A 15,873-nucleotide genomic window follows, 5' to 3' on the forward strand; every position below is an offset into this window, starting at 1 on the left:
CTCAATCACTCACATCCTACATGAGCTCGCTGCTACAACAATTGTTGATAGGCTTCTATGCAATGCATGCTATTGTTATTATTTTTGCTTTTATTTTGAAGCTATCCCTCAGAAGCAATCATTGTGGTAGATGACTTGACTTCGAATTGACTGTGAAAAGTTGGGATATGGGTTTTAAGTGTGCAAAGGCGCACAGACAGACATAAACTATAGCACAATATTCAATTTGTTTTGCTTATGCGCACTGGCGCACCTCTTATATGCACCCCTGTTCATAGAAGTACACATACCTGTGTAACTTGTCTACGGTTTTAGGGTTATGGCCAGTATTAGGCTACGAGTCTTCAAGAACACAAAAGCGGCTAGCGAGGTAACACTAAGTAGCTGTGGGATCTATTTAGAAATCGTATTTTATTTTATTTGTGCTTGGATGTGACCTTAGACATTTTAATGAAGCTTTTTAGCCCAGGATCTCTTCTGGTGTCATTGGTCGTCTGTGGGTCTTTAGTCAACAGACTGACACAAATGTATAGTATCACAATATTCAACCAAAGGCAAATTAATCTCTTTTTTCCTCAGATGGGAGTCTGTGTAATATGTCTTTGCTTGTTGTAAGCAGTTTTACAATCTGTATATCATCTGCCTTGCCCTTAAAAACTCTAGCATGGCGCATGTGTGCACCAGCGGGTAGATTTATTGCACACTTCATAATTTTATTTGCATGTGTCTTGTCCTGAATACTAAGTAGCTGTTGGGTTTAAAGACAGGTGCTTCAGAAATGTCTCAAGTTCTAACTGGTCATTAAAATTCTGTCTTTGATCCTTCCTTTAAATCTCCTGCTCTGGCAGCTAGGGATTACTGTAGATGAGAGCATAAAAGACAGAAGCTTGACTTTAGCCTTGACTTCAAATACTGCAAATCCACTAAGAATATACAGTAAGTTATACATTGAATGACAAAATATCAAAAGTCAAAGCAATTTATTGAGCTATAAGTAATGAGTATTGACATGCATTTGACAAATTGAAAATCAAGTCAGACCATTTTCAGTTTATTTATGCATCTGTATCTCTTTCAAACACTCGTGCAAATTGTCTTCTGCCTTCAACTTTTCAAACCAGTGTCACTGAACGTGCTGTCACCTGGTTGGCCGTTAATTAGTGCTCAATGTTCTGCCAGCTTCCTTGTAGCTCAATGGCGCACAATACCGTCTGCTTTTAAAAGATATGTCATTTGGTCACATCACTGCTAATGAGTACATTAAAGCACAGACTGTTACTCACACACACTAAACTGATGACACACATCTATTTTTACGTTGCCAGGAAACCGACTCTGGCGTTTACACGTGCTTGGCTGCCAGCTCCAGCGGTGAGACGAGTTGGAGTGGAGTGCTCACAGTCGAAGGTAGGTTGTCTCTGTGACGTGCTTTCAATCTCAGCAAATGTGATGTTAATGCTGCACTGGACTGAGATAAGAAGTCCATCATCATGATACACTATAAAAGTTGTTACATCTGTATAACCTAATGTTTATTAACTCATTCACTCCCAGCCAGTTGCAACATCACCCTGGTTGATCTCTTATACTCTGCTGCCACTTGATGGCCGTTTTTGTAATAACTACCATTTTTCAAGCAGCCCTCTTCAGTTCAGAGGCTGCATCAAAGCCTTCTGTATGCTCTAGCATGAAAAAAAAACGTAAGCATTTATACGTTTTTGGGAGCAAATGAGTTATTAGAAGGGCACTTCCGTCATCCGTCACTTCCCAAAAAACAGCATTGAGGGGGACAGAAGAAAAAGTAACATCTAATCCAAACTGGAAGAAAAAGGGTTTGCTGTTGGGCAAGTAATAACAATAAAGCAACAACCAACTATTATAAGAATTATTCATGAAGGATGATTAAGCAACATAACTGAAATTGGATTGAGAATTATCTGAAGAAGGTAACATCAATCTTATTGGACTTCAAATATTCTGGGGGGGTTGGGGGGGAGTTCCATGTTTTTTTTTTAAATACAATATGTCTAGAGTTCCTCCATTAAGTGTTATGCTATCACACAGAGCTACAAGCCCTGTAAATAAATAAAGATGTCCTATAAATTTGGCACGTCAAAGAGAAGCATTTTAAGCCAAATTTGGATGGATAAAAAATTGCCAAGTAAGCTTCAAAATCATGAAAAGTCAAGATGTTCTCAGCCTTACTGGATAGGCCATAGGCCGAGTTTATGTCCAAATTCACAAGGCTGGGTCCTCCGAATGCCGAATTTGCCGGCTGCATGACGACACTCCCGGCGGGACTCGACAGCACGCACGGACTTACACATGAATGGACTGTTGGTCAATGCGCTACCGACAAGCAGCATTGACAATCCATTCATGTGCTGTCGTGTCGTGCCTTTAGTGACGACATGCAGCCGACAAATTCGGCCCAAGACTTTTGAAGCCGCGGGGCCGCCATCTTGGGACTCCCAAGAAACGTATCTCGGCATACGCATTTGGCTGAAAAAATGCCTACATGTATAGTGGTAAACTGCACAAATCGCCAGTTTAAAGGCTGTGGACGAGCATTTCACCTGTAAGTATGATTGACATGGAAAGAAATTGAAAGATGAAAAAAAAATTATTTAAAAAAACAATTTTTATGAAAAAAATCAGGGTACATACCGTCCACTTGTTATACATAGTGCCCGGACCCATACTTTATATTTTATTATTATGTTATTTATTTTCACTTTGTTAAAATAAACCTAAAGTTAAAGCCATTTTGAGCTTTTCAAGTTCTGAAACTATAATATGTTTATATTCGCTTATTAGTTTTAAAAGGCAGCAACTTTTTTTTTTTTTTCAGTCATTTAATGTTAAAAATAAACATTGAATGCTGATGTGATTTTTTTCTAAACTGTCTATAAGAATAACCGTAAAACCAAGGTTTTCTCTCAGACTATAATCGTACACCAAAATCTGAAACCGTTGCAGTCCTTACAGTGTCGGACCCAGTGTGTCGACAGGCTTGTGGAGTGCGGTCTCGCTGAGCCGTCGTAGTGTGTGTGCTTCTAAATGCATTTGCTTCGGGTGAATTCTATGCTATAGCGACATCTAGTGGTCATTTATTACACACTGCGCCTTTAAGGGAAAACGTTAGCCTTCTCTTAAACACAAAAAATGTGCACATTATAGAATGTTATGTGAATAAAAGTCTTACAATATCTGTCATTTGCTGTACTTAAGTATCAAAAAAAAAATTCTCAATGTACTTGCATGGTGAAAGTATCAGTATTTTCAAGTGTTTATGTCTCAGACTGCATTTATTTATCACTCTCTTTTCCCATACAGAGAATGCAGACCCATCAGTTTCTCAGACCACTGAGCCTTTCCAGTTGCCAGGTCCGCCACACAAACCCATTGTCACAGATGTGTCCAAGAACAGTGTCTCTCTGACATGGCAACCCAATGCGCATGAGGGAGGAGCTGCAGTGACCTCCTACATTGTTGAGGCCTTCAGGTGACTTTTATGAATCATGAATCAAATTATTTTTTCACACTTTTACTTTTCACATTTTTTGGCAGTCATAGTAGCAAATGTGAAGATGAATGGTAAGAACAACCTCTAATACCAAATTAGAACACATTTCCTGGCAATGCTTTTGTTGTATGCTATTTTTAAAGTAGCATTTGCAATTTAGACCTTATTTCATAGTTCTCAAGTCTTTCCGAGGTCTAATTGCCCACATAAAACCTGTAAAGACTATTTGAAGTAACTATGAGGGGCAGAAATTGCTCATGATTTGACTACGATTCAGGCAACCGTCAGTCTCTTACCGCTTAACGAATAGATAAAAAAACAAAAAAATATTTCAAATAATGAATCAAACAAAGACATCATAACCACAGTATTTTACACATACTTGTGAGACTAACCTTTAGTTTTGATCATTATAGAATAATTCTGTGATTACCTTTGTGGTAAAATGGTCAAAAGTTTTGTGTTGAACAGGGGTTTGGTCCCTGGGCCTTCAGTGTGGATTTACCCAATTTAATCCACCTCTTAATATAACCACTATCACGTCACAGTTATAGAAAGCAGAATCTATACTATACATTCTGTACAACAGCATAGACGTTTTTCACATACACATCTCGAGAAGCTCACACTGATTAATTAGATGATAAAATCACAACAAATGAGTTTTGCTCCAACCAGTCAACCAGAGCACATAAAAATGATGATGTAATTGAGAGCCATCTTGTGAAGATGAATCTAAAATCTGTTTGGTTAGAGTAGTGGTCCCCAACCTTTTTTCCGCCATGGACCAGTTCAAGTACACTAATTTATAACGCGGGCCAGTAACCAGGGGCGGTGGCTGATTAATGAAATTCTACAACAGCAAACGCAAATCCACTGTTTATTTTTATGTACCTCTACTAGTAGCACAAACACCATAAAAATAGGTATTTTATACACTAACAATAAGCGTGGAGCCACATTTTTATGTAACCATATTAGCAGTGTCCTGTACGGAAGAAAATTAGGGCCAGTAAAGTGAAGTGAAAAAAAAGGTTGGCAGGATTCAGATTTTATACCCAGAATTTTGACTTTAACTCTTTGACCGCCATAAACGTTATAAAACGTTTAGCATAAACCTACGGAAGGGCGCCGAGGACGTTAAAAGAAGTTCACTATGTTTTTTTTGGGTTTTTTTGGAAACGGGTGGAGGAAAGCCTTGGGCAGCTGTGCTGAAAGTATCAAGCAGATCTGGTTAGTATAATGACTCGTTTTGGCCCCTAGATGGCAGCGATGACTCTCTTTGCACAAGGTTGGATGGGCCGCCCACCGTGGGCGTCAGTAGAAGACGTGAGGCGGAGCTAGAGTGTTGAGGAGACAATGGCTGATGAAGCCACAATGGCTGATCAAGCAACCGGTTGCAAGCAGCTCACGCTTGAGCATTTTTTTCAAAGACGGAAAGCATCGATCAATACTAAAAAGCGCATTGATGTCGACGATGATGATGACTCCGAGCTTGACGCCAAAGTTGGAAGCCTTGACGCGACCGTTATGATCACGTAGTAAGCCTCACCGGCTAAGCGCGGCTAGCGCTGCTAACGCCGGAAAACGCGCACAATAACTGACCGGGTACTTCTACACAATCGGACATTCGATCGGGCGATGGAGAGTTGTCGAAAAGAATCGACCAATGCAGATTGATGATGATGATGATGGTGAATCCCGAGGTTGACGCCACAGTTGGACGCGGCCTTTATTCTCACGTCATAAAGCATCACCGGCTAGCGCTGCTAACGCGGGAGCTGCACATGCGGACATTTTGTCGGACAATGAAGAGTACCCCGAGTCCAATGCATATTCATCGGAGGAGCGGGTACAGTCTGATCACGGAGAAGACACTGTTTTTGGACTACGATGCCACCATGAATGGAGTGGATAAGATGGATCAGAACATCTCTTACAACCCGGTATAGCAACTGAAGGACATGAGGAAGCCAGACGTAACACCACCGTAACGTAACCGTAGCATGATCCTGATATTAGACTTGATGGCAACACACACTGCAGTATATACTTGCTATTCCCCGGAAAAAACGGCCTGCAAGAAAGTGGAGCACGCGAAGAGGCAATCTGTTGTGCAAATGCTGTTGCGTCTCCTTGCAAGCAGGAGAGTGTTACACAAAAAGAAAAACTGTCGTTGAAACATCCACATATTTGTAAATAGCACCACAGTTGCACACATTTGTAAATAGTTTGCCAAATTGTTGTCAAATTGTTACACTGTTGAATGTAAATAAATGTATTTTGCTATCAAAAAACACTTTTTCATTCTTGGTGGTAGTGTTTTATAGAAGTAAAGCACTATTTAGGTGTTTGTGGCATCATTCATGGACAAAAAGAAGTGTAAAATTCACTAGAATGCATGAAATAATATCGTTTCACTAAAAGCTTGATTTCTCCGTATTTGAGTCCAAAACAAGCGAAATCGGGTGAAACTAACCATTTTCTATTGTTGATTACTAAAGAACGGAATAAGGTAGAAACAAACTTTTTTTTTTTCTGATGAAAGATGAAAGTCCAATCTTTCATTTGGTAGTATGTGTGTTTCCATAGTCCAAACAGAACATTTTCTGTGGACCTTGAAAGATCAGTCAAAATGCTTAAATCGGCTGGCACTGACGGCATCCCTTTTCTGAAAACGTCTGGCAGTCAAAGAGTTAATTTCGGAATTTTGACTTAAAAGTGAGAATTTTCACTTTATTCTCAGAATTGTGACTTCCCCCCACAATTCATAGAGCAACATCACAAAGTCAGAATTCTCACTTTAAACTCAAAATTCTGAGATTAAAGTGAGAATTCTGAGATTAAAGTGAGAATTCTGAGATTAAAGTGACAATTCTGATTTAAATTTCAGAATTTTGACTTTTTCTCAGAATTCTGATTTTCTGACTTCCCCCCACAATTCATAGCGCTACGTCACAAAGACAGAATTCTCACTTTAAAATTCTGACTTTAATCTCAATATTCTGAGATTAAAGTCAGAATTGTGACTTTAATCTCAGAATTGTGACTTTAAAAAGTGAGAATTCTGACTTTAATCTCAGAATTGTGACTTTGAAAAGTGAGAATTCTGACTTTAATCACAGAATTCTGACTGTAATGTGAGAAATCTGATTTTATTCTTAGAATTCTGACTTTCTGACTTCCCCCACAATTTATAGCAAGTCAGAAATCTCACTTAAAATTGAAAATTCTGAGATTAAAGTCAAAATTGTCACTTTAAAGTCAGAATTCTGAGAATAAAGTGAGAATCATGCCAACCCTTTTTTTTCACTTTACTGGCTTTAATCCTCTTTAAAAATATGCCAACATAACAAGGCAGAACAAAAACAAAGACCCTGAATAACTCAACATAATGCTAAGTAAAGAGTTGCTCGACACACATTGTGCAGAGTGGGCCTCATGCACAAGAATCATCTGTCGGTGTAAATCAGTTGTTCAAGTTGTTCGGAGGTCTCCTGCTATTGTATGTGAATGCACCTTTCTCTTTCTTCTTGGTCATAAGCTCGTGTTGTCTTATCACAGGGCCTTTTCCCCATTGAAAATAAATTTTCCAAATATGTCTTGTTTTGTTTTTTTACACATTTTGCTAGCATGTGGATTTAGTATCAGCGCTATGTGACTGAGAGAATTAGCATATTGACATGTGTCAAAAGTCTGTCATAGGCAGTTGTAATAGATATAATCTGGTCACTTTTCAAAATAAAATGTTTTTTAGCTTTGGATAATAAATAAACCAGAAGTACAGTACGTTTTTTATCCTTTCACTGGTCCATACCGGTGGTTTGGGCCTACTGTGTTAAAGAACTAATCGTCTTGCTAATATAGTTTAATTTACATCAGCCAACACAGATTCTGAAGGTCCTGGGCAGATTACATTGACATGGCAGCACATAAAGGTTGAAATCTTATTGGAGAAAATTATCAAACATTGACTTTCATTTACTTGAAGCTGAGCCAAGAGGAAGGCTATGAAATGAAGAGAATAGACTGTTGGGAATAAATGAATAACATTTTATGGAATAAAATAAGAATTACAGTGGAACCTCAGAGTTTGAACGTCTCGGAACTCGTCCATATCGGACTTCAACCAAAAAATCTGAGTAAGAAATGCCTCGGAGTTTGAACTCATTTTCGGAGTTTAACCACCCAAGCAAAGCAAGCTAAGCCGAACCTACCTTGAAAACGGGTAGCCGAGTGAAGCCGAGCAATGCCAAATGCTCACGTTGCGGTAGTTGAGACGATGCACTGTTCATTTCCAGTCAGATCGTGAATGCCCCCAGAGGTGCTCCATACTCGCGAGGGCATTTTGATTTTTCCACGACAATTTTCTTCGCCATCGGTCCAAAGAAAGACAACAGTCTACAGCGCTACGAACCACAGTGGAATTAGGAAGGAGATTATCGCGCCGTTGTAACTACCGTGACTACTTCTGTAAATACTGGCACAAGGACCCCCCTTAGCTTTTCAACAACGTGCCTGACGTTAAACAACGCACGCAAGGTCAATATGCCCAATGTAAAATATACAAACTCAGCACTGAACTAGAGCAAGCATTAACATAGCATTTATCATCCACTAATGCCATCACACCACAACAAAAAAGGTACGTTTTTTTTTTTTTAATTGTTTACATAAATAGAAATTAAAATAGGAATTTTCAGTTTTTGGAGCTAGGGAATGGATTAATTGCATTTACATGATTTCTTATAGGAAAAAAATGTTTCGGAGGTTGAACAATTCAGACTTTGAACACTTTGCAGGAACGAATTATGTTCAAACTCCGAGGCACCACTGTATTAAAATTTAAGTTGTAGATGTTGGTCAGTATTTCTGATTGTGTTTAGGCCAGAATAGAATGAGGTCATGCTGGCTCCGACGCACCACTGATGACGAAACATTCAGCGCATTCAGTGATTATTGTTGTGTTTCTCTTCCGATTTTGATTTTTAACCACAAGGCAGAAAACAGAAACGCTGCCGCACATTTGAGTTTCACAGAGGTGCAAAGTTGCCAGTTCATCACTTGGCCTGTATCAGTAGAAAATAGCCAATCGTCGTTGTTGAACTTAACTCATGCACTACCAACCATTTTCACTGAAGCAATCCCCTTTGCTTTTACTGGAATTTGACTCATTTTGCAAGCCCCACAGAATATTGTGTTCTATTGCTATAAAAACATGGAACCTAGCAAAAGAAAGATTAGAATATCTTCTTCCATCAGGAAAAAAATATCTTTGTATCTTTTTAGTGACACACTAAATCTCGTGAGCTGATGTTCACATCGCAGAAAGCTGAAGCGTGTGAGTTTATAACCTCTCTCAGTTACAATGCTGCTGACAGACCAAACTCGAGATACAACCCTCTCATATTTTCTAATTTAGCTTTTGTGGGCTTTGTATCAAGTTGACGTCTGACAGAATTAAATATGAATTAATTGTGTTAACATGAGAACCTACAGCGTAAGCATGGCTACTCCATCAAAGTCTGACATGCACTTGTTATCCTAGAAAAACTTCTAATGACCTCTGCGTTTTTACATTTCTCACTTTTGTGAGAAGTCACAAGCCTTATCTGTGATTTGGTTTTTTTAACATTCTTTTCTCAGAAGTCACCTCTACTGACACAAGATGATAATTGATGAGTCATGTTCTCTATTTGCTCTTATTGCACAACCTGGCAGTGTACCACACATACCCACAATGCCCTTGAGGGACACATCTAAACGTGTCAAACAAATGGTTGGCTGGGTCTTTGTGAATCTTCAGTTGTGTCAAGGTGATAATAAATTCATGGAGAAACAGAGACAAGAGGTAGCAGGAATAAAAATATAGGATAATGAATCTCGTGTGGTATCACAAGGCCAATAACAAGCTCGACTTTCCTCTTCGCAGCCGTGTGCCCTTACAAGCCTCATTTACATTATTCATCAGGATAGCAAATCTGTATCATATGGAGGATCTCTATCATGCAGGAATTTCTCGGAATTGATCAGCTGTACGCACATCTCTGCTGTAGCACACTACTGTACATAGGAAATTATCCAATTATGCTTAATTTGGCCCAAACAAGATTTGGTACAGACTTTGTTGATCTACTGTATCTGCCAACAACATATAGTGGCAGACAGAACAATTAATTGCTCTTAGATGGCAGAACATACAATAAACCTGTTGCCATTAAAGTTGTCAAAATTAATTGATTAATTGACAAGTAGTCGATTATCAAATTAATCAACAATTATTTTAATAATCGAGTAATTGTTTGCAGCCTTTTTTTTTATTTAATGAAGATGGTCCAAATCTTCTGATTTCAGCATATAAACGTAATTGTTCACTGATCTGAATCAGTTTTTACTTTGGAAAACAATGACCGAACCGCTAAAATAGTACACGTACAACATCAATCTCCCCAACCCCCTTTTTGTTTAGTTTTTTGTTTGTTTGTAACTATACGAATATGAAGTACAAAATAAACACTAATTACTGCTAAATAAACAGTAATCAGGGGGTGCTTTTGTAATACACATTAATGCAAAATTAAATTCATTCCAATTAGTTGATTAATCGATTGAATAATCGATAGATTAATTGATTCTAAAAATAATGAATAGTGACAGCACTTGTTGCCATTCATGCAGCAGGGTAGCTCATGTCTTCTTGAGAGTAGATCAGCTTTGTGTTCAGTTAAGCAAGAAGATTTCACACTGTCAAATTTGAGTACATTAAGACAAGATCATCATTATTTCAATATTCATTCTTTTTGTGACATGTATGTTTTGTGATGTGCCATGACATTTTTCTAATAAAAGAAATGCATGTCTTAACTAAATAAAGGTTTGGTTCACTGATTTAGCAGGGGGAGCCAATTGCCTCGAGATCTTCCCGTTCCTTGATTAATGGTTGAGCAAGATAATATTGCAAAACATACACATACTGGCAAAGGCAGTGTGCAGTGCGTCGCTATTTGTGACTTCAATAATGGAATATTTTTGACACTCAAAGCCTCTAGCGGAATGTTACATCACACAATGCAAGTCTGAAGCAATGATTTGTCTTGGTAGACATTTTAATATGAATGAGATGGACAATACGTCCTATGGCATCAGCTGTAGCAAATCTCATGCAAAGTGCAAGTTGGCCGTCACATTAATCCTTGTTTGCAGCTAAACATAATAAACATAATTTGTTTCGTCATCATCCATTACAGCCAGTCAGCCGGCAGCACTTGGCAAACTGTAGCCGACATGGTGAAGGTGGAAACACACACAATCACTGGCCTTCTTCCCAACACCATCTACTTGTTTATTGTCCGAGCTGTCAATGCCTATGGCCTGAGTGACCCGAGCCCCATCTCAGAGCCTGTCAGAACACAAGGTCGGTCAGAGAAGCCTCACAACATGAATGATCTCGGGGATTGTCAAGTGAACCGAAGCGTAATCTTGATTTACATGTGTGCTTGGCTCAGATGTGAGTCCGACCGGCCAGGGAGTGGACCACAGGCAGTTGCAGAGAGAGCTGGGGGAGGTGGCGGTCCAACTACAAGAGCCTATCAGACCGACTACATCCTCAATCCGAGTCTCCTGGGCTGTAAGTTTCTATTTAATGTTGGTGTTAATTCAGGGAAGGTCCTTTTTTACTCAGTCTCTGTCAGGTTCAGTCAATCTAGAACATTTCATAAACACTAGACAAGGAAGGTCGCGAGGAGAACGGACAGAGATGTGCACAGATTACAATCGACTACTCGCTCTGAAGTACACTCCGCTGAGCCCTCTCTTTTTATTGGGTACCAGTCCCTAGTTACATAGCCTATTGCTGCTCTAAAGGGATTGGGGAAGCAGCAGCAATGGGACAATCATCCCGGATATAAGGCATTGCGCAGACAATAGTGCAGATGTTTTTCTTCAGCGCTGAAAGTTTCAGTCAAAGTTCAACAGTTTAACCGCAAAATGTTCCAGCCGCTATCTTGTGTTAAGGTCACAGTTGCTGTTTTGCAACTGCAGCTTCTTGCGCTTTGCTCTCTTCACTGACGACCCCAAACCACACAGTTCAAACATAGGTCACATTGCTGAATAAATGCTTTGCAATACTATACGAGTAAATATAGAATAACTTATAAACATTTATTCTAACAGTCTAATTTCTTCCTTTAGGTTGATCGTCAATCTCAGTACGTGCAGGGCTACCGACTGTTTTACCGCCCCATTGGGGGAACGTGGCTCCTCCAAGACATCAACTCCCCCTCTGAGCGCAGCACCGTACTTACTAGTCTACTTAAAGGAACTGAGTATGAAATAAAGATCCGGCCTTATTTTGACGAATTTCAGGGGAAGGACAGCCGCACGATACTGGTTCGAACCCCAGAAGAAGGTAATGGTTCCAAAGAACCTTGAGAAAGGGTTTGATTTAATTCATTAAAGTGTGTGTGTGTGTGTGGGGGGGTGTATATATTTTAATGGCACAAAAATTTTTAACGCGTGATTATTGACCGCCCCTTACTTGGAAAGACTGTACTGGGGTAATTCCAGTCGCAATGCAACAGACACGTCCACGTCAAAATTTTGCATTATTTAACATTTATTTTACATTTAATAATAATGCATATATTTGTGGATACTGTGGTCAAGTTGTAGTTTACAATTTAAAAAATGTTTATTTGTTTAAGTAATTTCATATTAAAGTTTAGATAGCTCTTAATATGAAAAGAACAATTCACTGAGCTGTCACTAATGTCTTACAGATGCATTTATGTCATCTAGTGGCAGAAAAATTACCTCAACACAAATCAATATTACACTAATTTTTTACAGTCTGCAGTACATCTTTTTAATTTTAACTTAATTTTATGAATTATTATGAAATTACTGTATCAATGATTAAAAGATGCAGCCATATTTCTATTAGTTTAAAATAGTTTTCCACTATTATGTTAAGAAGAGTATGCAAACTTAGAAAACAATATTTTATTGTACATATTATTGTACATTTACAACAGATAGACAATTTATCATTAATTGCGAATTGGCTATTGAAGTCATGCAATTAATCACGATTAAAAAAAATTAACGCCTGACACCCCTAATATTGAGGCTTTTAAATCCTCAACCTGTATGACACCTCATGAATGTTTAAAATGTAATTATTTATTTACTTTACTTATTTAATGATTTTATTTGCAGTGGAGACCCGTGCAGGTTTCTATTGGTTGATTCAAACTTCTGATTACAAATAAACAGTTGACTGGTTCACGTTCAGCATTTTGGATTGAGCTGCCTGAATAGCCAATATTAAGTTTTTAATGACTCATAAGTCAATAGTCTTAGGCCCCTAATAAAGTGTATACTGTAGTGTATATATTTTTTTCTTAGTAAGCTCATGTTATGGCTTCATTTGATATTAATGCTGTCTCCTGCCTTTTAGTGCCTAGTGCCCCGCCAAGAGCTGTTACAGTGGCAACAATGAAGCAAAGCAACACCTCCAGCATTATTGTCTCATGGGAGCCTCCACCCAGTAACATGCAGAATGGCATCATCCTAGAGTACAGGGTAAACACCTCTGACAGTGCAGATGGCATGCAACTACACTACACTACACTACACACTACAACATCGCAGTGGAAAAAAAAGGACACAAAAACATGCGGCGCCTCTCTGCTGTGACGAACCAACCACATGCACCCACTGCAAAGATAAATATATTACATAATTACCTCTTCCACATTGTCAATGAGAACCTAACTTTGTGAAGATGGAAGTTTGTGGCAGTAAATATTGTTCAGTAAATGTACATGGAAAAATGTTAACTTTTTCTATCAAATTGTTTTTTTTTTGTTTAACTCATTCACTCACTGCCATTTTCACTGAAGCAACCCCCTTTGCTCCTGGCTGTTTGACTGGATTTTTACTGATTTTGCAAGGCCCACATAATATTGTGTTCTATTGCTATAAAAACATGGAACCTACCAAAAAAAGATTAGAGTCTATTCTTTCATCAGGAAAAAAAAGTATATTTGTATCTGTTTCCATTTTGCAGCAATTAGCATTAGAATATAGCTAAATTCCATCATTATTCACAAACCTGTTGAAAACACTGGCAAAAAGAACTTGTTGCAACATGGCCCTGGCTGATCTCTTATACTCTGCTGCCACCTGCTGGCCATTGTTTGTAATAACTACCATTACTTTAAACCACCTCTTCATGTTAGAAGCTGTATCAAAACCTTCTGTATGCTGTAGCATAAAAAAACTTCTTTTTTTTAAACAAAAACATAAATATGTTTTTGGGAGTGAAGGACAAAGTATTAAAAAAATTGTTGTTGAATTTAGTTAATGTCACAAGTAAATGAGGATGCAAATGCATGCGGTGTCCATTGCCTTGAAAGTTGATCAAAGAATTCAAATGGTCCTGTCTCTCCATATGTATATGTCTATAACAGGTTTGGTGTGTGAGCAGTGGCAGCAACAACCAGTCACGCTACATCAACAAGACAGTGGAAGGGAACACTCTGTCCACGGCGTTGAAAGGCCTAACGGCTGGTGTCCTTTACCAGGTCGAGGTGGCAGCCGTTACTGGTGCTGGCGTCGGCACCCACAGTCAACCTTTACCCATCCTTATCAGTAAGTCCAAACGTGGAGAAAATAGTCACATTCTTTTAGGCAGATATTGTTTCCTTCATTATTGTTTACGTCATTATTGTTTACTTGCTTAGAAGCAATATGTTGTCACTGTACACACCTCTAAAGTGTTAAAATTACTATATCACAGTATTTTAAGCCCTTCTACAGTTAACTATAGGCAAATAATAATTAAATCTTACCTTTGACACCATGGCGATGTAATTTTTTGAACCCGCTAACCATTACAGCATTCGTTCAGTTAGGTTCAACAACACAGAAATGTTACTTGTAGTTTACACACGTGTCAGCCATCTTTCTGGGAATTTAAGATGGCCAATTGTCATTTCACTTTGGCATTGCAAATGTGAAGGATAATTGATTGCTTTGAATTCATTTGGACAGACCGTTTACTGATAAAGGCTACTTTTGCCAATATCCCATGGAGGGAGGTCTCAGAGAAAGTGGGCGTGCGTTTAGTCCGCGGGGGTGGGTCCACACCTGATGACATCATAGAGTGAGTACCCGCTCGTTTTCTCGGGTTGGGTGGGGCTGGTGCTTGAAGAGCAGAATGACCTAGAATTTCTCATAGAGGGGCGAATGGAGGAAAACACCACTTCTGTGATGTTTTTGGTGAGGAATTAGCATTTTAACATGGCTAAAACCTCCCAAAGGTTGATTTTTCACATTACTGTCCCTTTAACTCATTCACTCCCAGCCATTTTCACTGGAGCAACCCCCTTTGCTTCCCGGCTGTTTTACTGGATTTTGACAGATTTTGCAAGGTCCACATAATATTGTGTTCTATTGCCATAAAAACATGGAAAGATTAGAGTCTCTTCTTTCATCAGGCAAAAAAGTACATTTGTATCTGTTTCCGTTGTGCTGCAATTAGCATTAGAATATAGTTAAGTTTCATCATTATTCACAAATCTGTTGAAAAATCAAAACGTTTTTGTAATAACTACCATTGCTTTAAGCGTTCTCTTCAGTTCAGAGGCTGCATCAAAGGCTTCTGTATGCTCTTGCATAAAAAAAACATGGAAAAAACCCTATAAATATGTTTTTGGGACCATGGCAAATTTTAAAAATAGAATTTAGTTCCAATCATCCACAGACAGAGTTGAAAAATTCATTTTAATAGAACAAAGTTTATAGGGTAAAATATAAAACAAAACAAAAACTCAATTGGGAATTTACAAACTGAAGGCTGAAGATGCACTTGAGTAAAAAAAATTAAAAATACTGTACATAAGTCTATAATCAAATGATTAAATTGCATATTAGTTTTCATAGATGTTTACTTACTACAAGAAGTTCATATTACTTTATAATATTAATTTACATCTCTATTACCCCGACTTATCAGTAGATTTACACAAAGTACCAAATACTGTATTCCAAACTTTTGAATCTTTGAATATTTTGCCCCAGCTAAAATTTAATATGGAGAGTTTTGGAAATGTTCCAAATGTTCCAAATTCGCCCACCTTCTCCAATGTTAGTTGCCATTGTGTCAGGGTTAATGTTAAACTTTAAAGTTGTTTAAACTGACATCATAAATCAATATTTTAGACAGCATGTTAAGCCAAGTGCAAGTACTTAGTAATTATTGGCTTGGCTGCTTTAGCATTTAGTAAGTAGATTGCATTTCACAACAAAATATATTTTATATAAGCCTCTTGACATAAAACCAT

At 38.3% G+C, this 15,873-nt stretch overlaps 1 protein-coding gene across 3 annotated transcripts in view; it reads left to right on the top strand.

The window, feature by feature from the left end:
* Positions 1–15,873, top strand: part of robo3 (roundabout, axon guidance receptor, homolog 3 (Drosophila)) — a 121,543-nt gene that overhangs the window by 79,058 nt on the left and 26,612 nt on the right. For all 3 annotated transcript variants that reach the window (XM_086098644.1, XM_086098645.1, XM_086098646.1), the window contains exons 10-16: positions 1,326–1,407; positions 3,337–3,505; positions 10,774–10,940; positions 11,032–11,153; positions 11,717–11,933; positions 12,984–13,108; positions 13,999–14,179. In XM_086098644.1, coding sequence (XP_085954770.1) covers positions 1,326–1,407; positions 3,337–3,505; positions 10,774–10,940; positions 11,032–11,153; positions 11,717–11,933; positions 12,984–13,108; positions 13,999–14,179 — 1,063 coding nt within the window. The remainder of the gene's footprint in view (positions 1–1,325; positions 1,408–3,336; positions 3,506–10,773; positions 10,941–11,031; positions 11,154–11,716; positions 11,934–12,983; positions 13,109–13,998; positions 14,180–15,873) is intronic.

Source organism: Leptonotus elevatus, chromosome 16, assembly GCF_054856555.1.
Source record: "Leptonotus elevatus isolate MCC_2025b chromosome 16, RoL_Lele_1.0, whole genome shotgun sequence".
NCBI classification, from domain to species: domain Eukaryota; kingdom Metazoa; phylum Chordata; class Actinopteri; order Syngnathiformes; family Syngnathidae; genus Leptonotus; species Leptonotus elevatus.